Genomic DNA, 26,188 nt, shown 5'->3' with positions numbered 1-26,188 from the left:
TGTTGAAGACATACATCCTAGGTATTCGGTCACATGGTGCATTCAGCATTGGTATGGACTCAAGGCTTTTGTGCCATATGTCACCATGACCTCTAGATTGTGCGCGCCACAGTCCCGAGTGTTGTAGTCTTGTAGCAGCCACCGCTGCCTCTTGTTGTATGAAGAGATCCAGCGGTGGCAGTCCAAGCAGCACTTCCAGAGCCGCTGTTGGTGTTGTTCTCATGCATCCTGTGACAGCACAGCATGCTAGCCTTTGGAAGCTTTGTAGTTTATCCATGGCGGTAGTTAGTTTGGTCCTGGGCCACCATACTACCGCTCCATATGTGATGATTGGCCTTATTACGGCTGTGTACAACCACAGGGTAATCTTGGGTGAAAGGCCCCATCTTTTCCCCATTAGTCTTTTACATTGCCAAAAGGTGATGCAGGCTTTGTTGAGTTTTTGTTCTACATGTTTATTCCAAAGCAGTTTGTTATCCAGGGTCACTCCCAGATATTTGACGTCACTGGTCAAACAGAGTTCGGTGTTGAATAGTTTTGGTAGTTTTAGGCTTGGCAGTTTGCGTTTGTTGGTGAATAGTATGAGTTCCGTCTTCGTTGGATTTACGGAAAGCTCGTGGTCTATGCACCATTTTTCGACTGTCCTTAGAGCAGAGCTCATAAGATTGCACAAAGTACTTTCACATGGTCCGCTGATTAGGACGGTGATGTCGTCCGCGTAGCCCACCGTGAAATGGCGTTGTGCGTTGAGTCTTGTGATGAGCTCGTCGACCACCAGGTTCCACAGAAGCGGCGAAAGGACTCCACCTTGAGGACAGCCTCTCGCCACCATGGCCCTGGTTGTGTCATTTACGGTGAGTTGTATGGCCCTGTTCCTGAGCATGTCATCTATCCATCCGGCTACCGTTGGATCAACGCCATGTCGTACTAGAGCCTTTGCAATGCTAGTAAAGTTGGTTTTGTCAAAGGCTCCCTCAATGTCTATGAAGACTCCCAGGGTCGACTGCTTTGCCGATAAGTCTCTTTCGATCGTGCTGACCACACTGTGTAGTGCCGATTCTGTTGATTTGCCCGCGCTGTAGGCGTGCTGGTTTGGGTGAAGCGGATGTTGTAGTAGCGCGTTTGACCTAATGTCCCTGTCGCAGAGCCTTTCCATCGTCTTCAGAAGGAAGGATGTCAGGCTGATAGGTCTGTAGGACTTTGGTTGTGTGTAGTCACTCTTGCCGGGTTTCGGTATGAATACTACTTTCACTTCTCTCCACTTTTGCGGGGTGTACCGGAAGGCCAGACAGGCTCTGTAGATACCTACCAGATGCTTTATCAGCCCCTCGGCGCTCCATTTCAGCAGACCCGGGAATATTCCATCTAGGCCCGCTGTTTTAAAGGGGAGGAAGGTGTTTATGGCCCATCTGACTTTGTCCTCGTCGACAATTCTTCGGGCGGTGCTCCAGTCCGACGCCTGCGGCACGTGTATCTCCGTTCCCAGCCATCCTTTCTCCGTGGTAATCCTACAGCCCGGGAAGTGGGTTTGGAGTAGAAGTTCGCATGTTTCATCGTCGGTTCTGGTGTATTCACCGTCAGGTTTTTTAAGGGATCCTATATTGCGCTCAGGTTCGCATGATAGGATCTTTTTTACCTTGACTGCTTGGTTGTTGCTTGAAATATCTTCGCAGAAACGTCTCCAGGCTTCCGTCTTCCTGAGTCGGATACGCTTCTTTAGACGTCGCTGGGCTTCCTTATAGAGCTCCCAGTCTTCTTGGTATTTGGTGTTCATTGCTCTGTTGAACAGTTGTCTTGTCCTGTGGCGGAGTTTGTCTAGCTCAGGTCCCCACCATTGGTTCGCACCCCTCGGTTTGACCTGGGGTAGTGTTGAAGGACAGGCTTTCTCAAAGCAGTCATTCAAGAGATGCGTTGCTTGTTCCACATGCTTCTCGATGTCTGCAGTGGTGCTGTGGTGGATTTCGGCGTCTGCCTCCCTCAGACCTTCCGCGGTTAAGCTTCTGAACTTGTTGCGGTCTATCTTCCGGGGGTTTCGTCTCGGTGTTGCAGGAGCGATGGCCATTTTTAGTTGGTACCGAATCCACCTGTGGTCCGAACAGGTTAGCTCGTCAGACACATGCCAGTTTGAAACGTGCTGAGATATCCGTTCGGTGGCTAGGGTGATGTCGATTATTGTTTGCGCTCTTGAGGTTACAAAGGTCTTCTTTGAGCCCCTGTTGAGGATATTAAGGTTAGTGGAAAAAAGGTAATTCATGAGTTCCTCACCTCTCGCGTTGGACTTATCCATGCCCCAAATGACGTGGTGCGCGTTGCAGTCCGCTGAGATGATGAGTTCCAGACCTTCTTCTTCGCACCGGGTGATTAGTGCGACCAGCGAAGCCGTCGGTGTGACCTCGTCGCCCGGCAGGTAGGCAGATGCTATTACGACACTCGATAGGCTATTGGATGGGTCTACCAGGAGCCTCACAGCCGTGAGATCCCTGGAACAGAACTCAGTCATGATTATTGCATTGTAATGTTTTGGTATTAGTAGGCAAGTACGTGGGTTACTTACGGTGCTGTTGACAATCAGTTTGTGTCCTGCGTTGGTGAGACCACAAATCCTGCCCTTCCTAATCCACGGCTCTTGGATTAGGGCTATGGTCTCCGTAGAGTCCTCCAGCTGCCTGCACAACATGGCCGATGCAGTCCGGCTGTGCTGGAGGTTGGCCTGAATGGCTTTAATGGGGTTTGGTCGGGGAGCTGTCGGGTCCATCACTACCCAGCAGCATCTCCTCCCTCGCCTCGTTCTCGACGCGCCTCCACCAGTCGACAGCCTCCGGGGTAGATTCCCGGGGCCGGGCCGGCGTGTCTGCAGACATCTCCTGGTCCATGGATGGACCCGGGTGTCGCAGGACGCTGGTACAAACCTACTACATACTTATAATTTAATATTGTTAGCTTTGACAAATCTACAAAACGCACATATAATTTGGGGATTAGGGAAAAAGGACAGCAGGTGGCGGATGTTCACTGGCCTTTGAATTTCCAACCGAGTCACGACCCGATCCAAAGCGCAAGTGGTTGTGCAGGGGGCAATTTAGAAAAATGTGTTCGATCGAACCTTCATCCTGACCACACTCACAAAGTGGGCTGTCGCGGACTTTAATTTTGTGGAGGAAAACTGGAGTGCAGCAATGACCAATACGGATATGAAACAACAATAAATTAAATATGAAATTATGAAACTGTTATAGCCATAAATGACAGCTTTCACCTGTCATTGAACGCATTATGCGTTTAGTCATAGACGCCAGTTTGGATTCTTGCCTTTTCATATCTTGTTTAATAGACGATTATTATATTTAACTTTTGTGTTTTATTGTGTGCTTTTTCTGGTTTATCTATATTAATTATTTCGTCAAAGGGTACGGTAGACTCGATCGAAACCTTATACAGGGTTTTTGGCAGAACGTTGAACATACGAAAGTAGTGGATAGGTGGGGTCATCTGCTACAAGACTTACTCAGCCCTAATTTATTTGGCCCTGGCCCACTGGATATTTTTAAATATTTTTTTTCTTTCTTCTTGTTTCACCACTTAACTTTAAAATGTAATTTTTATTAAAAATGGGTAAAACATATTTAGTTTTTTTTTTAATATTTTATGTTGGCAGATTCTTATAAAATTATTGCTTTATTCAGATGTTAGCTAGAAAAAAAGTTATGAGTCACTTACAGAAAAATGTAAAAAATACTTAAATTTTAATGTCAACTTGCATTAAAAAAAACAAATAATGATTGAGGAGTTCCGATTTTAACAAAACATCCCTAGTGTGTGAGCTTTCTAATGGTATGTAATTAGCTTATAGAAAAAAAAAAACTTTAAGAGTTATTTCATAATTTTATCAAGTAGCCATTTTTGACGAAACTCTACCTTTACGGAAAGGGAAATGTTTTGCGAAATTTAATACTGCAGGGTAGGTAAAAATAAATGACCGACGGCTTGCCAGTAGCAGTGGTGCAAATTGACATTCACTTTTCCCTTGGGATGGTTGTTACACGAAACAGGTAGAAATTTTGTTTCACTCTTGCGCAGTCATAGCGTATTTTTGCTCTCTTTCGCTCTCGTGGCACCGTGTCGCCTCAGAATGAATGCTTTTTTTAGTCAAGACTTAACTGCCTCTGCGATTTCACGTGCCCGTTACGCTTACGTTTGTTTTTGTTCACTTTAGTTAAGTTTTTTGTTATTACTATTACCTGTTGTTATTGGTAAAGAAATAGCTGCTTTTACCAGTGAGGAATACGCGGACATGTTGTTAGCGTATGGAAGCGCTCATACAAATTCGCGTGAAGCACGAAGGATTTATCAAAAGCGTTATCCCAACCGCCGAGTACCCAGTCATCAGACGTTTGACGAGTACTTACCGACGTTTTCGACAAACCGGTAACCTGAACTTTCAAGAACCACGAGTGAACGTAGCTCGACCCGATACTACCATTGACGAACAAGTTCTTGCCGAGTTTGACGCGGACCCTACCAAAGCATTAAGGGCTATCCACACATTATACTTTATACTTTTATATAAAAATAAAGCATGCAAAAATACTTTATTTCCAACCTTTACTTTGATGAGTAAAACAAAATATTAATTATGGGTACTTAACGATTTATAATTACTGAACGCAACGTTACATGTCAGTTGTGACATTTGTCACACAGACAGATTTCACATCTGTGACAGATGTCACATCTATATTCTGAGATGTGTCTCAGTCGCGCCAACGGGCATTAAGCATTTAACTTCGGCACTATTCGGCAGCAACCACAAACATGGCGCACGCGCATCTGTACTACGTGTTTTCTTAACTTTTTAACTGTATATTCTCTAATAATTAAAAGTAAAAGTATATATCATATTGAATAAGGCGTATTATTCGACAATCAACGTTTATAAAATAATAATTTGCGTCACACACTGCTAGCTAGACCGAAGAGAAATAAACTTAAAATTAAAATAAAGCGTAAGGCTTAGACTAAGGTAAATAACTCGTAAGGCGAAACAGGTATCCAGTTTCTATTGCAGCGATCGTGAACTTTGACGTCACAAAACGAGCCAATCTTAGGAGTTAGTGAAGCCGCAATTTTTCTAGTTATAGGGACGGAGAGATACGCCAGAACGAGATAGAATGATACCGAACTTTGTTGTTCGTTAAGAGTTATGCTAAAGATGTTAAATCCGTCCGCCAGAACGCGATAGAATGATAGTTTCATTTCACTTTTGGTTCGCTTCGCTTGTGGTTTTTTCATCAGACCATTTGCATTTCATTCGATATATTAGTATCATAATTTAGAATTGTTCATGTATTATTGTTGAAATTTATTTATTTGTGTAAAGTAGTGTAAACTAGAGTGAATTAGTGATAGTTTTGTGTCGTGTTAGTGCAGTGTAGTGCAGTTTAGTGGTATTGTTTGGTAGTCGTCTATTTCACGCTTAGGTATTTAGGTAAGATGTTTTAGTTTGTAGTTTTAATACAAGCAGTTGTTATTTAAGAGCCATTTCACAAAATGATTGCGCTCAAGTTTAGGCAAAAGAGTGCGTCATTGTCTATGTGTGCGTAGCGAGTCACACGAATGCAATATAAACAGTGTAACATGAGAGTCAAGACCGACGAAACAATCTTGAGCCGTTATTGTAATATGTTTTGGTAAAAATTATAGATTATGAAAAATTGAATATTTTATTTAGCGTAATGCGTTTACACATTACGCTAAATAAAATAAACAAAGAAACACTGATAGGTATTATGTAAAATACTTATAGCAAATGATACTTATAAAAAAATGGTAAAATAGAACACGGGGTGGATGTACAATGGGGCCGGTGTTTCCTTGTCGTCTACGTCGGATCAAATACAAAAGTGCTACCCTCTTCCATGCGGTTTAGACGGTTTCTCATTCTAAAATGCTAAAAAAATAACTATTAATTTCCGATATCTACATATAAATGAATGTTAAATATAAAATAAAAAAAATAAAATAAAATATAAAAATAAATATATTTAACCAGACAACTGATATACCTACTTACTTATTACAAACAATTAATAAAAAAAATATATAATTATTTTACAAAAAAAAAAACACATCTTAACAATATGTGAAAACAAACAAAATCTAACTTACGAAAAATAAAAATGCAAAGCGGATCAAAATTATGTGGTCGTAGTATAATATTCACTTTATTTCGTGAGCGCTCGGAAATCGGGACGACGGAAAAAATTGCACAGGTCCTTCCTCGACGGGCGCTCGCGCCGTTCTGATCGGTGCACACTTACGTTTAGTAATTTATTGTGATTTAGACTGATGTTCAAATTGATATTTTGACAAAATTTATGCAAATATTGTCAAAATAACTATAGGGTTCGATTGTCTAAAGAACATAGATTATTTTGGAATAATTTTATTTTCACAATTACTTCGTATTTCAACCAAAAAACACGTATAAAACACAAAATAAAAGTGAAAAATTGGTCGAAGAATTAATTTTTTTACTCATTAATGGTAATAAAATTCAGGAATCTATTTCATTAAACGTCTACAAAAATACATGTCTGACCCTGTATGTATTTTTTTAAGTTTCATTTATGAGTATTATTGATAGATTCAGGACTCCGAAGTTGACTCTGCGGCAATTTTTCAGTAAAATGGTTGTGGGAGATGGGTCATTACAAATAAAACAAAGCGATTTTAGTAAATGTGTTTCATTAAACGTCAATATAAAAGATTAACCTACATTTTATACTCGTTCAATAAACTCTAGGTATTACCTAAGATGGTAATAGAGAAGCTCAAAGTCTTAACAATTCGGGAAAAAATGTGAAATGGCTCTTAAGTAGTTAATTTGTTATAAAAGAGTAACTTCGATAGCATGGCGGCATTAGTGAACGTAGAATGCTGTCTGACAGATTATTTGTTGGCTGAGGAAACATCCTTTTCAAAGTTGAGTTTTGGAAATAAAAAACATGTAATTAATTTAGGCCGTGCTCGCCCTGACATGATTATTAATTACAAACGACGCGATGGGTTTTTCAAACATTTTAATAGTTCTTTTTACCACAAGTATCCTTGGCTCACGGGAAGTTGTAAATTAAATTTTGTTTTCCTTGCTTGTTATTCTCAGATTCTAATAGCTTATGGAGCCACACGGGATTTAATGATATTAATAATCTTACAAATTCATCTAAAAACATGTTCAGACCAAAAACATATCCGTCGTTGTTTATCATTGCATGATTTCGGAAATCATAGGATAGAAACATTTTCAAACAGTTCAACTTTATGGTTTCACAGTACAATTATAGGAGCTACAATTAGTCTACGTATATTCAAAGGTGCAATAAAATTTAACATTATTTCATGTTATTTTTCCTTCATAAACCGCTGAATAAGTGGACTTTTATTGTTATTGGAATAAGTTTACAGGGTAGTTTCGAATCGCCGTTATTTTATAGTAAAACACAAAAATTCCTCGTAAAACTTTAAACCCCATATTGGTTTTGTACTAATTAGTTTTAATAATAGCTCAAATAAAGCTGTCATCAGCATATATTTTTATTAGAATTATAAAGGATTAAAACTGGTTCTTAAATCCTTCGAAAGTTTAATTTTACTTCCCCCCTTAAATATAGCTAGGGGTAGAACGCGGATCATGTTGAGACTGGACCCAAATATCATTTGTAATAAGGGTTTTGATAAATTCAATGATAGCGGACCCTACGATCCAGGCGTTAGGATTTGTTGTCATAATCTTTTTAATATTTCCTAATTTTAGTCTCTGTTCGTAAAAATAAGGTTGGTAAAATACGCTTCCCAATCTTTATTAAGCTCTTATTTAGGCTAGGGATTATAATATGCTTAGCTTACAACTGGGTTTTGGAATCCGGAAATTGTGCCAGACTTTAATCGGTAACCGAAGCATTTTTTCCTAGAATTTTAGATCAGAACTCGATGCGGTCTGTTATGAGTCAAGATGTTAGCAAAAAAAGCGGTCAAGTACCTACGATTTTATGATATTAAGTGGGAATAGACATAACTATTTAAATTTCTCCTGTTTAGCAATCATGGTTCATGACAAACAGACTCACAGTCTGACGATGGACAAACGGACAGACAACGTAACCTATTAAGTTCCATGCTTACAGAACTCTACGGCAAAAGTTACGAAAAATAGTCGATTCTATAAAATATCGTAAGCATATCCGCATAAGCTTTTAGGCCGTATTATAAAATGATATGGTCGCCATATGAAAGGCTCATAGTGATCCATTATATGGGTCATTGTCGACCACTTTGGACGTAATGGATTTACCTGCTGAGACCCACAATCATTCGCCTTTACTTGGCTTAAGTGTTATACCGATGCTATCTTGAGTGTTGTTGGTTCTGTGATACTTAGGTACCGCTGTTTATTTATATAACAAGACGGAAAATCGAGGATCAGTAGGTTATAACATAAAGACTATGTTTTCTTTAGAAAAGTAAGTATGTAAGGCTGTGATAGGGTCGATTCAATTCGGGGTATACACTGAGCTTGTTGTAGTTTGCTCGGCTTAGAGTTTACTCTCAGTACAGAAAGCGTAAACCTTATAAATCTAGTCAAGTGCTTGTCCGACTCAGGACGAAATAGGTAAAAATATCAATTTAGTTACGGGACAATTTTTTGACAAAATATGCTTAACCTCGGTCTTAATTTAAGTTCTAGTGAAGAAGTAAATCAGCTGTGAAATTTTCAACTGTCTAGTCTAGCTATCACAGTTCACGAGATACAGCCTGGTAGTAGATAGATAGATAGAGAGCGGAGCATCAGTATTAGGGTTCCGTTTTACACTCAAAACAAAACAGACTTAAAAATGACTGTAAATACTGAAAAACACATGGTACTAGACACAGAGAACACAACTTTACACTTAGGGCGACAAAACTTATATATTTCGGACGAAAAAAAAATTACTAAAAAATATCCCCTTAAAAAAACGTTCTCGTATTGTCACAGCGAATGTGGACCATATAAAAGTGTCCCCGAGTGATTGATGAGCCCGTGTCGTGTGTCTGCAGCTTTATGCCACAGCTCGCTAAATGGATGGCATTCTACAATATGAGCGAAAGCCTTTTTTGCTCTATTTTTTCCTAAGTAGAAATACTCGTTATAAAACTTTGCTTTAATGGTAAAGCAGTGTTTAATCCGTGTTCGGAATGTGAAATAATAGTAATCCATGTGGAGGCCGCTGTTAAAAGCGTTGAGCTTTGTTTTGCAAAGAAATAGTTTGCTGTCTATACTTATTTCGAATAGAATTTATAACATAAAGTACTACATATTTCCTCGATAAGGTTTTTGTTTTTAATGCACTTTGATCCGGTTAACGTGTTGCTACCCTAACATTAACGCCACAGAATTTTAAATAAAAAAAGCGAAAGCTTACTCTATTAAAAAGCGATTAAAAATTGCAACAATAATTAACTGTTCGTACTTTAAAACGCAACTAAAAGTGCTGGTACTTTAATAACACACTTAACGCGTAGGTGTTCATTCGTAACGAATTAACATACACCGACACGTCATCATTATAAAAATCGAGGGAACCCCAGTCACTTCGAAAATGAATATTTATGTGTCGCGTGTGCGTTAAAATAAAACAAAATGCATTATAATGATGAATCATTATTTTATATGAGCACGTCCAATCAGCTTATAGGCCCTGATTAATTAAATTATTTCGTGGTTTGTTATTGTATTTTGTCGTTCAAAAATCAGCCTTGCAGTACTGAAGTTCTTGAATTATCTGTAATTTGAGGTTTTAAGTAAGGATGTCACCGCTTTGGGAGAAAGAGGCTTATGGCTGGTTTGAGTAGGATAGATGGTTTTGAAAAGATACACTAAAATAACTTACAAAAAGAGGCATGTAGTCAGGGGTGACGCTAGATTAAAAAAGAACTCACAGAATAGGACTCAAAATGAAGGTTTTCTTTTCCAGCACTTACTTACAAATGCCTCTTGATTGCCCTCCCCAAAGTCATAACTGTTTTAAAGACTTCGTTAATTGTAAAGCTTGTTTAATTAAAGTGAAAAATTACTCCATCTATTGTTGCTTGTAGAAAAAAAGCCAGCAGACACTAACTCAAGTTTTAAACAAAAGAATGGTCTAGACATTATAACCAGTCAGCGAATTGCAAATTTAAAACCATTTTTCCCATATTTGAAGTTACTGCAGTCATTTCGAAAAACACAAAAGCGTAAACTCGGTATAAAACTCAATTAAATACTAACATAAATTCCCTGAAATTACATAGATGTTCATAAAACCGGGTATTACTCGAAAAACTGGATGTGCGAAAGTCGTCCATTAGCCGTTATACTGTGCAACTATGTCCTAACGATATTTTTTCGCATTAGTCAGCAATCCATTATACCCACAGAATCAATTAACGTACGTTACGGCAAAACAACAAATTTGACTTGCAATACTGTTAAGTGCATCATTTGCCCAGCGATGTCACACAAGCAAACACTACTATCCAATGGAAACACAACCTTAACACTTAAGATTCAGGGTATAAATTGTCTTGTTTAATATTTGTCCTAAATGTTAAAGTAATCAATCTTCGAAGTGTTGAAGAAGTATTTGCTATAAGTGAAGCACAAATAATTTCGTTGACTGATATGTTTTGACATGTGAAGATGGATATCCTTTAGCTTGAATTGATCGAGTTGACATGTAGGATGTAAGTAGCTGCGAATCTGAGCTTTGAGGGGTATAATGGCTCCTTACCTTCAAAAACGTACTCTCATTTAGATCAGACACACTAAAATTGGACTGGATGAACTGATGTTGTTGTTTTGTTTAAAATTTAACGTGAAATAGCTGTCATTTGATCCTATAACTAGTCATCAAGTTTGATTAAGTAGTTTTTATTTGAAGTCGGTTGAAAGTTTTTGCTCCTAAAAATATATTTACGCAGTCTTCTTATTGGAACTGATATTAGTTGTGGTGTGGAAAATTATGATAATCATAAACAATGTGCGTGCATATCGGTCCTTCATATCTGAGGATAGTGGTCAGATCCGACCGTGATCCAGCGCGTCTCTGACCACGTCTGACTAGTCTCTTACTTCATCGATCTCACTTCCACAGTCCTCTTGTTTTTATAAATTCATACTACAAGCATAATATTACGTTCAGTCAAACATTACGAAGCAGTTAACGACTCAATTTGGCGAAGTGATTAAGGACCATAGTTTCCCGTAAAAGCCTTTAATACAGAAACAAATTGTTAATCACTTGAATTAATGAAAATGCAAATGTTCTTTGACCATTCGTTTTTAATTAATAAAATAAATTATTCATACTTATTTTTCTATTTTAATTATGATATGCGTGTGTAAAATGACGAAAATTACTTTTTTGTGTGTGGGGTTTAGCTAATGATGTGAATTGAATTTGATTTTAATTTAGGTTGTAATTGATGTTTTGTTTCGAGGAAAGCTAATGACTTAAATTCATAGCTAGATCTGTTTAGCGGTTTTGTAATTTAAGTTCTGTGTTGTTTTTGTGTTGCATAAAGCAATATTTAAACGTGACCTTAAAGTTACTTTCTTTTATAGCAAAAAGGTACCTGAAATCAGTTCAGTCATCATCAATCAGCTAATTTATGATTACTTGCATGCTTCTTTAATTTATTTTAATACTTAAATGAAATGCAATCAAGATCAACTATATGCTCACCTACCAATTAAAACACTTGCAAACTTTACGATGTTTCCATATAAACTTTCTACTCAAGTACACGAGAAACAGAACACCGATTGTCACTTCTTAGAAATTTGTCACGCCACACTCCATAAACAAACACTATCGCTCAACACGCCATCCATTGCTGTTGATGTACTGAAGTATGTTTACAGTGAAGAGAAAAACCGTCAATGGATGTGAAAAGATGGTAGTAGGAGAAGTAGTCTTTTATAATTTTTTATCTCAGTGTTGGGTGTCTCATGGGATTCCGTTTCTCATTAGCACAGTTGAATTGGCTTGATATAAGAAACTACGGCTGTTAGAACATTTTATTGTTATCTTGTTGATGCTCGAGTTTCGAGGACGGTGTCACTTATTTGCCCGTCGATTGCCTGTCAATTATTCCTTGGAGTTTTTGATATATGGAGTCGTTTCGCTGCCATTTCAACTAAGTGGGTGCTATGGGTATGGTGACCCAATTATTTCAGTTGTTATATCACTTTTGTTGGTAAGATGTTCTTTTTAGTGCTCCGTATCCAAAGGGTAATTTCTAGACGAAGGAAAATGGATTTTATATTTTTATGTTTTATGCTGACGCTGATTGCCATAAATGTGATGATAAGTGACTTAAGCCTTAGTTTGGTTAACAGAACCTTTTTTGAGAGTCCAACTCTACTTAAACGGATTTTTTTGTACTCTCATGAAGTAGATATCATTTTGTAACTGAATCGGATTAGACTGTAAGCGACCTACAAATAGCTTTGGAAAGTCTAGGCTAGCTAGTATCCTAGTTATCTGTATCTATTTTTTAACGGGGTTAAGGGGATGAGTTTATTGTGAGTACTAGCACCAATCTGATATTTAAACATCGACGTGTTCAATCATTTTATGTTCATAAACAATAATAGATTCAGGCTTAGTAATAAGGTCGACTAAGTGACATCTATATTTTTTACAAGACCGCACGAAATAGAGAAGTTTTTTTAACAATCAACTTAAGACCTTTAGAAAAAACACTCGCTGAAATATGAGTACGACTTAATAAAATGGCGAATTTTATTTGACCTATAAAAATATTGAAGAACTCAAGTGGGCATTACAATTTTTATTAGTCCCCATATTACAGTCTTCTTTGGAAAAACGTAGTAGTTTGTTAAATGGGTTTTTTTTACTAACCTATGTTTAATCTTCTAATGTCAGCCGTAAGAACGGTTGCTTAACCTCGATCTAAAACTTTAGTATTGGTTTTTAAAAGCAACATCAAAAGCCAATTTGTTACAATGTCAACTGTCTAAGCTAACACAGGCTATTGAGGAATAGACAGACAGACAGACAGCGGAGCCTCAGTAATATGAAAAGGCTGAAAACATATAAAACCGTTTGGATACAGATCTCTAAACATGTACTTTTATGTTTTTGATTTCGTATTCCAGTTTTTAAACATCATTGATAGCCTATGAAGTGGGTAGCCAAGTTTTACATCAACTAAAAAAGACGCTAAAACTGAATGACGGCAGATTAAAATGTAACTTAAAAAAATTGTACCTGGACTTAGATTAAAGATAACTAAAACACCTATTAACACTGCATTAATATTACTTAAGCAATATTAATTCGGATAAGAATATTTATTAATTAAATTAGCTCTCATAAAAAATTAAATTAATTAGATGTTCCCGATGAATTTTTAAGAGGGTCGCTTAATATAGACCTTTCTCGGCATTGCTTGCTTTCGTAATTAATTATATTATTCAGTTGATATATTTTGGTGACGTCATTATCATATTCTATATTGAAACTTGTAATTAGTTAACTAGGATATTCGACAAATATTGACCTTTGATCATGCTCTTTTTTTTGGACACCAATGTGTATGTACCTTTATGCTCTTGGAATAGGTTTATTATTCCAATTGTGGAAAAGTTAGATTAATTACAATTAGAGTTTTATTTCAAAAGACTTCAAAAGGAGAAAGTTCTCAATTCGTCGGTATTTTATTTTTCATGTATCGTAAAATAGCTGTCGCTTGAGAAACATTGAGTTTGGCTCCGTAGTTTTTATTATGTTTTTAAAAATAATTAGTTATAGAGTTATATATTCAATCAACCAAGTCAGCCTATTGCTAACCACTGCTAGACCGAAGCCTCCTTCAATTTACGACCTCCAACCAGCTAATGTCATTTCTCGGTATTCCAGCTAAGTCCATGTAAAGTTTCGTCAAAGCTGCTAAACTTTAGGGAGCTAAACTGACTAACAGACCCGATATTCATGATATTACTCCAGTGTAATTTACTCCACTTAATTAAAACTATGTCACACTACATTAAAACAGTTTTTAAAACTAAAATCCTGATGAAACCTACCAAAAATGTAACAAGGTTTTTAATACTTTTCCGTCGTTCGAGACACTTTGGGCGGTTTAAAAGACACCGCTGTGTTCACGTTTATTACACCACGTAATTAAGTCTGTGTAGTTTTAATAATGCCAGCTTTGATATATTACTGCACGTAAAGTATCTTAAAATATACTTAGAAATAAACATGTGTAACTTTAACCTTATTATTAGGGTATTTTTCCCTTTCGACAAGAATTGAAATTTAGTCATCCCTTGCTAAGCAGCACAGTGGCTGTTCTGAAATACTCGTTTTCCAGGTGTAAAACAATAGAAAACTTACAAATAAAATAACTGTGCAAGTAATTCAAAATTTGAACAAAACATTAACTCCTTTGTAGATCGAAAATCCTTGCGTAATAGTAACTAACTCTCAAAGCAACTGTTACCTACAATACCATGAACTTTTGGCATTAACTCCGCGTCTAAGAGACTATCTTAAATAATACACAATCCAAAACTCATTCGAAGTCAAATAAAAAAAGTAAAACAATACGCTTCAAAAAAACGTGAACAGCGGTAACTTGAAAGTGGTTCTTAATTTTCAATTTCGCCGAGATCTTCTCAACGTGATATTACCTCAGCTTTATTAAATTCCCCGCCATACGGTCCCTACTTATTTTTCACGACAAAATTGAAAACACCTCTAGAGCAAAGGTAACGTTCTCACAAAATAAAGATTGGGTTTATATGGTATCAGGTTTGTGCTGGCCAGGAAAGGCCTGAGAAGCAAACATAAACTTATTTATGACGAATAAAAATACGCAGCCAGTATAAAGGCCGTAAGAAATAAGTCATTCCATTTGGTCTTTTCTGGTTCTGTATCGGGAATTTAAAACGAACCGTCATTTTCCTGTTGAATATCGCTCTCGAATCAACCTTGGTTTTCAAGTATATGTGGATGTACTATGAGTTTTTAGCGTAAAATTTGTCTCTGTTAGAGAGAGAGAGAGCTAGATATCGTTATAGCGGCGTCTCTGTTTCATATCTTTATCTTATCTGTTTTATACAGACCCAGCATATAGAGACGATTGCTTAATAAAATATGATATTCCCTTGATACTTCCTTTTCACGGTTTTTGCACAAAATTTGAACCAAATATTCAAGTCTTTGAACGTATCCGTATCCTTATTGTGTTTCCAAAAATAGTCGTGCCGGAATTGGTAGTACTGATAAAATCTATTTCTAAAATCTCTGATCTGAGTGTCGAAGGAAAGGAAAAACATTTAATAGATAAAACGTTTCAATTAAGCATTAGAAATGCTAACACGCATTTATCTTTTAATCCTCAAGGGACATAAAACATTTCGTCCTTTAAGTAATTAAAAGTATAAAGTTCTATATTTAAAATCCCAGTTTATTTCCTCTACGAACTCAATGTATCTTATATCAAATTTAAATGATGTTTCTGATCTTATAAATCCTTAGTCCCTTGGTTTCTAACCCTTTATCGCGGCCGAGTTCACTTAAATCTCTTAATACTGGTCCAATTTACCCCGCCTTGTCTTGTCTTGCGCTAAGCCGGCGGTCGCTTGGTACTCGCTGCGTTTTTCCCGACAAACTTCTAGATTCTGACAGATTAGTTGCATTTGTTTCTTTGACATCTTGGAATCTTTTAATTAGTTGTTTGGTTTTGTGACTGTTTTTCTCAAGCGAGAGACGGCTTAGATTAAATTGTGGCTTTGAAATTACATCTCCGGGGAACCGAATGGTAGAATTGCTTTCTAGATGAGTCTGGATGCAGTTAGAATTAGCTGTTCGTCCTAAAACTTGTTTCTCGGAAAGGTGAATTTCTGGCTTCAAAATCTCATGTTTCGCACTCTCACACATTTACAATGACTTTTTATTATTACACATAAAATACCCAATCCACTAAAACAAAACTGTTACTTATAAAATATGAATTGCTGATTTCATCCATCGTTAAAGTAGGTTTACAGCATCCTAAATAACGAACGTCAAAAACAAAATGTCATCTAGCCACGTTGAGACATAAAACATTTTACGAAGTACTCATAATCTAAAGTTCACAAAAGTTAAAAGATATCGCCTTCGCCCTTAAAATTTCACGAAGGCGGCATATTTTACTCCTTAATAGATAACTCTGGATTACAAGGAGTGGCGATGCGGGGCATTATATATTCAATTCGTGAAACGCAAAGAGCATAAATCAAGCGGGCCATTCGTAAATCAAAGTTTTTGTAGATATCTATAATTCACGAGTTCCAACGACACTCTTTTATGCAGCGAAACCTAAAATAGAAAGAGGCTTGAAGTACAGTTAACAATGGGCCGTTACTTTCGAATACTGCGATCTATTGGGATTTGGAATTAATGGAATTTTCGTCCAGTGCTCTGGACTGTGATTGGTTGAATGCTGTATAGACTGCGGAGAAAAACATCTGACGATTGGAAAATAATGTTTTCTTACGATTTATTTATTACAAAACCCTACTATGTCTAGTAATGTCTCGACATAGCTAAATAAGTTTTAATTGAAATCATTTATAACAATGAAGAACACAAATTATGAATAAACGACCCAATTAAACTAAATCGCATTATTAAAATTACAAAATTCATCAAAATTTATTTTAGATAGTTCAACTCTTAAACTTGCTTAAGTGTACTCGAGTTTAATCATCCGGTTTTAATATCAAATTGGGAATTAATGTACACTGGCGAGAAATTTAATGTACCGTTTAAATGTTTTGATTTTAAAATTAGTAAAGTTTCGACCCGTGGGACGGATAGGACAATAAAAGAGTTGAGTATACACTGTTCGCTTGAAAGAGGTCATTTTGTAAATATTTACCGAGAGGGTTATGTAAATTCAAACATTTTAAAAACCTGTGAGATGTTTCTATAGCTCGTGAGTCCTGTGACTCATGATTTTTAAGGTTTCCATGGGAGCCGTTTCGAAAATCTCATTTACTTGGGATCCTTTCTTTGCATTATTAAAATGAGTTCTAAAGTTATTATGATACGGTTTAATATCACTTTACATCTGAACAATGACTTTTATTAGTATGTACTCGTACATTCAAAATTGTCCCTTTTTTGCGAGCTATCGATTTTTGTCTTGTATAATGGTACACTTATTTTCAAATAGTTTTTTTTGTAATGTTTAAATTACTTACGATCTCTGTTCAGCTAATCTAAAGTAGGTACACATTACGCTTTTAAAAACATTCTAATAAAACACATCGTCGAGTGTTTTCCATACAGAAACAAACCATTAAGTTCCTGAAAACGATGGATCTATACAAACTATACAAAGGGTATACTATGTCGCAGTCATTAAGATATATAAGCGGATCACGTTCAACAAGATACTCGTTACCCATAAATATATCCTATGAACGTCTTAATTATACTCTCAAGATACTATTAAGAATTCTGGTGTTGTATGTCTTTTTAATTACTTGTGAATAGATCGCTGAACTGGAAATACCATGTGAAGTAATGTGTCAAGTGCGTCGAAATAAAAAGAGAGCAGTAATTTGATTTTTTTTTACTCTCGCCAGTCCTCTAAAATTCATCTGAGCATAGAATTCAAATCGTCTTCTAAAATGTCTTTGTTTGAGACTTCGGAATCAGTTGAAGAAGAATCTAGGTAATTTTGTTGTAAGAATTATGATTCATTTACCAACCAGCCTTACCATGGAATACCCCGTTACTATTCAAATAATTCGTGGAATTCAGACAAGGCAGGCACTCGATGCAAAATACAGTATTCAGATCAAAAACTTCTGTTTTAACCTTGTAACACAGGAAGCACTACGTTCTTTACTTTAAATGTAACCTAAGGAAAAAGTCGTCCTTAAAATTTCCTGGTACTCTTACATATGGGAACGAAGTCCAACACCACATAACTAGGGCATCACAATAGACAGTTTTATCAATATCCTTACACATGCTATCGTACAATTAAGTTCCGATTGCACTTATATTTGCATAACCGATAGGGAAGGGTTATTGAATCCTTATCACCGGTCCCTGACCCCCATATTTCCTAGGGTGGGGTGATAACATAACTTATTCAATATTTGACTTGGCTATGTAAATTCGTGGTGCATTTTTTATTGGAATATGAATATTTGAGGTTTCAGAAGGTAAGGTAAGGAGGTTTGGTTTCGGTTTATTTTGAATGGATTTTAATTTGGTCTTTGGTTGTCTCGTTATTATTGTGAGTTGGATTTTAATATGTTGACGAGAACGGCCATTCGTGTATGGCGAGTGAGATGTATTCCAAAATTAGATACCGACATTTGCACAATATTAGGATTCCGTACCTTATGGCCAAAAAGCATTTTTTTTCTAAGGTTCCGCTACTTTTCTGTCTGTCCGTCCGTCACCAGGTGAAATTTTCACATCTTAAACTTACACTTAAACTTAAACGCTTAGGTAACTTTTCCACTATAAATCAAAAGTTAACTGATGATATATTTTTTAACAACCAGTTTTTAAAACTTTGTCATACCTTGCGTAAACTGGATATTGTATACATTTTTTATTTACCCAATATTGTAAAATAAATCATGAGTTTCAGTAGGTATCATATTTTGTTTGGCAACCAGCCAACCGGCTGTCTGTCAAGTGCCTTATAAAATAATCATCAAAATATTGGGTAAACTTATAAATAATTTTGAATTTCAAGTTTATCCATTAATATTTTGTAAGCCAGCCTTTATTTAAGCCATTTTTTGTGCTTGATGAATATTTATTTACCAAGTTTCTGGATGGCAAAAATCACACAGTTCCAAAAGGATTAAAATATACTCTTATCGGTCAATGTAACAACAGTATTTTCTATCGATTTGTATGAAAATAAAGCTTATGTTAAATCAAATTAATCTTTTTTTTTCAACAGATGTTCAAAAAGGTTATTGTTTAATTTTAAAAGCAGTCTATTTACTTTCTCTTCAAGTTTTATTAATTGTGATTTGTATTATAAGGATGGTCGAAGCTCTCTCATCAATCAATTAAAAATGAAGCTGAACTGTATTAATCCTGTAAACAGGACAATCATAAATATGGATGTTTTATTAGTTCAGAACAATTACTATCGCGAGTCTAACCCTCACTTGACCGGTTTCTTTAATTTCGTTTACCAATGACCAGTGCGCTGGATACAAAAATACTGAAAATTACATTCTCAATTCTCATTCATACTATTGCTTAAAGTTTTTAAGTAACTACTACAAAGCACATTAAAGCTTCATTCGCTAACATTAACGCTAAGTGTCGTTCTAGGCAATGAAGCACAGTTTTTGTCCAGACTCACCAATTAAGTTGGTAGTTGGTGTTTATGGCCAACATTTCAACCAACTAGTGTTCGAAAGTTGGTGCTGTGGATTTTTAAAAGGATTCATACTGGCTGCGTAAATAGTAATGGTATTTTGGGCCAATTTAAAATATTCTGGTGATTAGAGAATGGATGCATGCTACACAGAAAAATACAGAAGAAGCCGTAGATAGGGCATCGTGAAAAAACCGAAGGGCCTTTGCCGTTAAGTAGGGAGAAATGGCTAAATAATAAAGGCTCCGAAGTTAATTAATTTCACAGCATCCAAATAATTTGAAATACGAGATATATCACAGTTAAGTCTAAATAAGTAAGTTAGCCAGTAAGTTATATTAATAATATAAGGGTCTTCTTATTGAGAATACCTCGTTTACCCAAGGAAATACTCTTGGTGTTTCGCCACCTTGGGAGAGGCATTCCGGACTCTTGGCGGCTAAAACAGTGGAGTGTATATTTCCCTGGTACAATAGATCTTGAAATCGCAAAGAGTGTTATCACCCACATCCATACCAATACACAGTCTAAAACTAGCTTGATAACATGTCACGACGCCCATAATTTACGATATCATAAAATACTGTAGCCCATGTTTAAACACGTCAAAACCCGTTCAATATTTACTTTGTGTATGTTTAGTTCAAGCCTTTCTATATTCATACGCCCATTCAAAAAACAAGGGTCTGAAAGTACAAACAAAACCTAAATATTGTTTTCATTCTGTATTCGCTGAGAATCTCAAACTCTTCAATACGCTTACTTTGTTCTAAAAACAAACAACGAACAACATGTGCTCGAAAATAATTTGTCAAATAAATTGTGCGATGTTTTGTTGGTTGGCGGTAACACGCTTCAGTCACGATCAAATTACAATTTTCAACGGAGGTATATCGACTTTAAAGTTTGTCGTGTCATATGAATTTTCGTTATTAATTTTAGAGTTCCTTAGTGTGTCCGTCTAGGACAGAGCTGTATTTTTTAACGTGTAGATAGTGTTAAAATTCTGAATCTGATTATATGCAAAAGTTCGTACGAGCCTAAATTGGAGGGGTAAAAAGTATTTTATTGCATTTTTTTAGCATATAAATAGTGGAAGCCTCGGGTAAATGTGATTTCACCATAAAAATAATTACGAGACATTATTCATCATAATAATGAAGAAATCACTGAATGAATGGCCAAAATATTGCAAAAAATGTACAGAAACGAAAAATTATGTTTTTAGGGTTCCAACTCAATGTAACAGCGAAACCTCTAACACCCGAATAGTATCGACTGTACATGACGAACCATTATAAGGAGACCTACACAGTAGAATATTTTCCCAGAGTGTATGATCCCACGGGAATGTAAAATGGAGGTACATACTATTCTTTGTATTAACCCTGGTTATAAACTATCTGTGTACTAAGTATCTTCTAAATCCGTTCAAACTTTTTTGCGTGAAAGAGGAAAAAACATCCATACATACTAACTTTCACGGTTATAATAATAGTAGGATTTCTTTATTATAATCTCTATCAAAAAATTATAAATAAACCATGAGACGGGACCTCTCGACTTTTCAATCCTTTAAACCACTTTCTTTTCGCCGTAATAACTCAGGTCTCAACTAAGTTCACCTTTATCAACCTTGCCAATATGTAGGGTCACGACCGGGGCATTATTCAGGCGGGACAATGGGTAGGTGTGGACATCGTGACATTAACCCTCACTATTGTGGTGATCATTCTGACATAAGTACATTACGGGTTACACGGAATTATTAATGGTTGGAGGCTGTGCCTTGGGAGAAATTTTTAGTTTTCGGGTTCTTTTAGCGGTTGTATCGGGTTTGCAATTTATTAACTTCGATGATCGATGGTAGTTTACCATGTAACAGCATGAATTACACATTAGGGAGTACAGGTCTACTTTAGGCTTTTTGAATTGAAAGTGAAGATATCTAATGTCTTCATAAGCCTGATAACAGTTTAAAAAAAGCATTCGAGCATTCATCACAACGTTTGCCCAATCCCGGATAGCAATTTCAGATACATTTACTAGTTTTCATTTACCACTTTTACCGTTGTCTTAGAATAATTAAGAAAGTGCATGTAAGTTGCCTACGTCGAGATACACCTCTTGCATAAAAATCCATTTATAGAACCACAAAGCCACCACCACAGTTATAAAATAAATAAATACACATCGCAAGCATACTTTTAACATTTTTTTTTCTTGAACATCCTTCACACAAACTACTCTATTTAACTTCCTAAAAATTCATTTTAATTTCCAACTTTCTCATAGTATTACCCATAACTCTAAAAATACACTTCCTCTTCAGTCCCGGACGCAAGAACATAGCCTAGTTTGCTGACGTTGTGTATTTACATTTCAAATTACCACCATGGCTACTTAATTGGGCCAGCTATTCTGATGCCCCTTTTAATGGTATGATGGGAGTCAGATAACACTGCTGACTTTGCCTTAAAAGACTATTACAGAGGAGCTCGTGGCTAAGCTATTACTTCATAAGTGAATCGATCACAGGTTAAGCTACGCTTGACGCGGTTGGTCCGTAGATGGGTGACCATCTTTGTCATAACGAGTTCCTCCATGTGTAAATATTATTTCAGCTATTTGCAGTTGAAAGTTTCTGGGTCTCGTTGGATGCAGGTGGCAATGAACCGGTCGCGCTGGAGAACGTATGGAGAGGCCTATGTCCAGCAGTGGACAGCTATAGGCTGAGATGGTGATGATGATGATATTTGCAATTGTGAAAGAGTGACAGAGTTGTACATGGGCTAGATTGGAGTTTATCTTCAACAACTGCAAGAGGTAGTCGAAGGCCCCTATGTTTAACTTCTATAAAAGTTGATAAGTTCTCAAGATTTTGTGGCAAATTTCTTTACTCTCTTAATGTTGGAAATTTTATATGAACAATTCAAAACTAACAGAATATCATTATGTTCGGACAATATTGTCAGTGACACAAAACAATCTGTTGTCTCCAAAACTGTCAAGGACAAAAGTTTTTAAAGAACTGTTATTCTTACATATTAAACTCTATTTTATAATTGTAATATCTGACTCTTGGTATCAAATATAAAGTAATATCACATAACTTGACATGTTGTAAAAGATACGGCTAATTCAGAATCACAACTAGTAAAAGATTTACACAAAAATCACGTTTTAACCTCGTACGAAATAAATTGGTGCTTTTCAACATAAAATTGCTTTAAAACACTCCCCAAATAATTTCACACCTTAATCCTATTACAAGAGACCTCTTTCTTCGTGACCTTTTTGTACCTTCGATGCATAACCTCAAAAATGCCAGATGTTTTTGCGCTGACTCACTATTTATTGCAAATTGAACTCTACGCTGTCGACATAAGAGTTGTCTAGAAGTGAGGATATGCTTCGTGCTGCGATTCAGATTTGAATTTAATAGAATTATCTGCCAAGTCACCTAGTTTTTAACTTTTAACTTCGTACTTAAATTGGATAGATCTCTGGCGTTAATATCTTTGAGAGTATTTAAAACATTATTAAGTTGAAAAGTTCAATAGTAGTAATATATTTTATTCAGTTGGAAATCCCGAATGTTTTTTTTTTATGGACTGTTTACTCCAACAATAATATTAACGACTTCTAGTAGAAGAACATCCTTCCAAAAACATTAAAAAAACAACAAAATCTGACCATCTGTTCGATCTGCATCTTAAGATCGGATCTGTGTTTGTATGTGTGTGTCTTATCCCACAAACGCACCTGTCGTTTTCGGTCAGGTTTCGACAATAATGGAGTCACCACCTGGCCCGCCTCTATTTTTTTGACGGCATCTGGCTTTCAAAACAGGTTTTATATTAAAACTGCCTTTTGTTCTCGGTTGCTCTCGTTACTCGGATACAGGAAAAGCTAGTCTTTCTCCGAACCAATTTAGTTATTTTCCTCGGTATGTATTAGTCGTTATGAAGTAAAAACGCGCAGACGGTAATTCATTAGTAATTCTGATAACTGGTGACGCATTTCTGGTAGTAAATAAACCGTGTTGAACGAGAAAAACATGAATTATGAATGGAGAAATTGAAAATAAAACTGGAGTATGATAAATGCGATAGGCAAGAAATCAAGTAGAATAGCATAGACCCAAGCAAAGTGCGATTTTTGTCACCACCTATTAGTGATACAAGTCTGATAATTGTAATGGTGAGGAATAGAAGGTGTCTTGTGATTCCTAACTTAATTTTACATAAAAATCTATACCAAGGTCATAATTATGCTTTCTTTCACAAGTTCCTTTTGTGTCTGAGCTCTACATTCGTAAGAATTCTCGTGTGTAATTGCGCTATGAATAAAACAACAAGTCTCTCGTCTAAGGATACCTTTAGCTTTGTAACGTACAATTACAAAATAATAAGTCTAGGAAACAATCTCTTTTTATAAGACTGCACAGTAGACTGTTATTTTAAACTTGGTCAATTTTTAAATAAATTTTATTTGCTATCATCTCTTTGCCTGTAGTCAAATTTTTCAAGGTTAATTTGATTTTCTTCCCAGTTTCCATGGATTATGATATTATTATCACTTTCGTGAGACAAATTCAAAATACACTTCAGTAAACCCTTATAGAATCATTAATAAGTGTTCGAACTTTTCCCTATATTAAGTGACAATGCAGAGCAGTCCCACTTGTGAAGTGGGACTGCTCTGATGCAGGAAATGAAAGGTGACCAAAGAAACCTCGCTTAAAAAGAAAAGAGTGACATAGGTACAACATTTTTGAGAGTTTGTTTCGTTTATTCAAATTTACGAAGACTTCGATTCTAAAACAGAAGAAGAAAGATAAAAAGAATACTGATACCTGTTTTAAATGTCTGCTTGGTAGTTCTATGGGAAATATTAAATATACGTAACTTATATCGACCTAAAAATCAATATTTCACGCATAACACGACGGGTCTTCTCGTCTAATTCAAAGCAATTTCAATTTGAATCAGCCTTTTGTTCACGGCTCGATGAAGATTTATAAGAACAATATTGATACCAGAGCATCAAACACTTACTACGAGCTCTCAAAGTAAGATCCCGATGAGGAAGCGAGACGCCGCTATACACAACATCATGCTATCTCACTCATATAAATGCAAGAGTCGTGGTTTGAGATATCACAGTACAGGCATTGGCCCTCAAGTTTCCTCTATAATCGTTATTATTAATTGGAATTATGCAAACGAGTGCCAAAGTTCTGTTTGTGACTGACAACCGCTATTTACTGTTGAAAATTGAATGGATTTTGTTATTTCAGACCCTCTTTTGTTTACGAAATGGGGAAGAGACGATTTGGTAAAGTTTTTATAGGACAAAATAGATTATTCTTGTCTATTACAATTTTTAACTAATTAACATACTAAATTCAGTGAAAACAACAAACTTGCAGTATACTGGAGTCCATAATTTATCTCTTAATCTGTCACGGTTTTAATCCAATCCAAGTATACGAATTATATTAAAGAAACTATAAAAAAAACTTCATCAAAATATATATTTTTCGGCTCAAACATTGTCCCTCCATTATCCATCCTTCATATTGACCTAACCCTAATAAACTCGATACAGTACAATACAAGTTTCCGTATCAATTACCGTCTAATTGTCTTACAGTAAACATTAATTAGTCCATCAGCCATTATCATGTGGACATGCACCAAATTAATACACCAATACACTGACATTTGTATTGATATACAATCTTAGCTGTGTCTCATAGTAGAAGTCTGAGTAAGTCCAGTACACCATGTTTTAATGTTTTGAGTAGAATTGGGGTAGACACTTCCTCAATCGCCACTCACTTTTAAGTCACTTAGATGCTTGCTGTTTCTGTCACTCTGTTCACTTCCAACCAAAATGTATTGACAAACAGACATATAAACGTTTTAAATGTATGTAACAGTAATTGTATAAAAAAAAAACTTAAATGAACTAAACGTTTTTATGCTGAAGAAAGAAAATATTTTTTTATATATACGTGACAAGTACTTTATCAAAATTTCCTTAAACGATCTTTAATACCACATAAAAGATTATTATATTGTGTTTTATCTCAGTAATAACAAAGGTATTTATTGTTGCAGGTATGCATGAGTCAATGCCGGCCAGTGAGGCATCGACAAGGAATGCAGTTACAAAAAGACCGAAGGACCAGTCAGGTCAACTGAACTTAGCTAATAAGTATAAAAGTTTATAGATTTTAAGCGGGAATTCTTGAGCTGACGTCATTGCTGACTTTTTTTAAAGAATGTTGCATTTTCCGTTCTCTAAACTCTTGCTTTTTAAAAGACTTCGATAAAAAGGGAGGTTCAGCTTGTATGTCCTCAGTTTGTATGAGCATATGTTTGACCACGATAATTTACTAAAATGTATTATGGCGTCTATTGTAATTAGTTGTCAGGTTATGGATATTGTATGTCTTAGAGGTAATTTAATTTTAGCAATTATATATGTACATCTTGCGAGACAATAATTGATTGAGTTCAAGTGGGTTACGCGATACAAGAAGACACTTTAACCTGATCTTATACAGACAATATTTAAAACTATATACACACAAACATTATTAGATATGTTGCAACGTTGGTATAGAAACAATTTTATGATAACTTTATTGAAGTAATTCATATTTAAATGATGCAAGGGTTTATCCCAGGCATATTTTTGATAGCAACTAGTT

General features: G+C 35.9%; 1 protein-coding gene across 2 annotated transcripts in view; it reads left to right on the top strand.

Annotated features, from left to right (window-relative positions):
* The window catches only part of LOC113499480 (DE-cadherin), a 519,450-nt gene that overhangs the window by 438,175 nt on the left and 55,087 nt on the right, over positions 1-26,188 (top strand). Inside the window, exon 2 of one of the 2 annotated variants that reach the window (XM_026879984.1) lies at positions 25,593-25,667. The exons of the other annotated variant lie outside the window; for it this stretch is intronic. Coding sequence (XP_026735785.1) covers positions 25,593-25,667 — 75 coding nt within the window. The remainder of the gene's footprint in view (positions 1-25,592; positions 25,668-26,188) is intronic. 2 annotated transcript variants of the gene reach the window in all.

Source organism: Trichoplusia ni, chromosome 12 (assembly GCF_003590095.1).
Source record: "Trichoplusia ni isolate ovarian cell line Hi5 chromosome 12, tn1, whole genome shotgun sequence".
Classification (NCBI taxonomy): Eukaryota; Metazoa; Arthropoda; class Insecta; order Lepidoptera; family Noctuidae; genus Trichoplusia; species Trichoplusia ni.
This window is presented reverse-complemented; position numbering and strand designations above follow the sequence as displayed.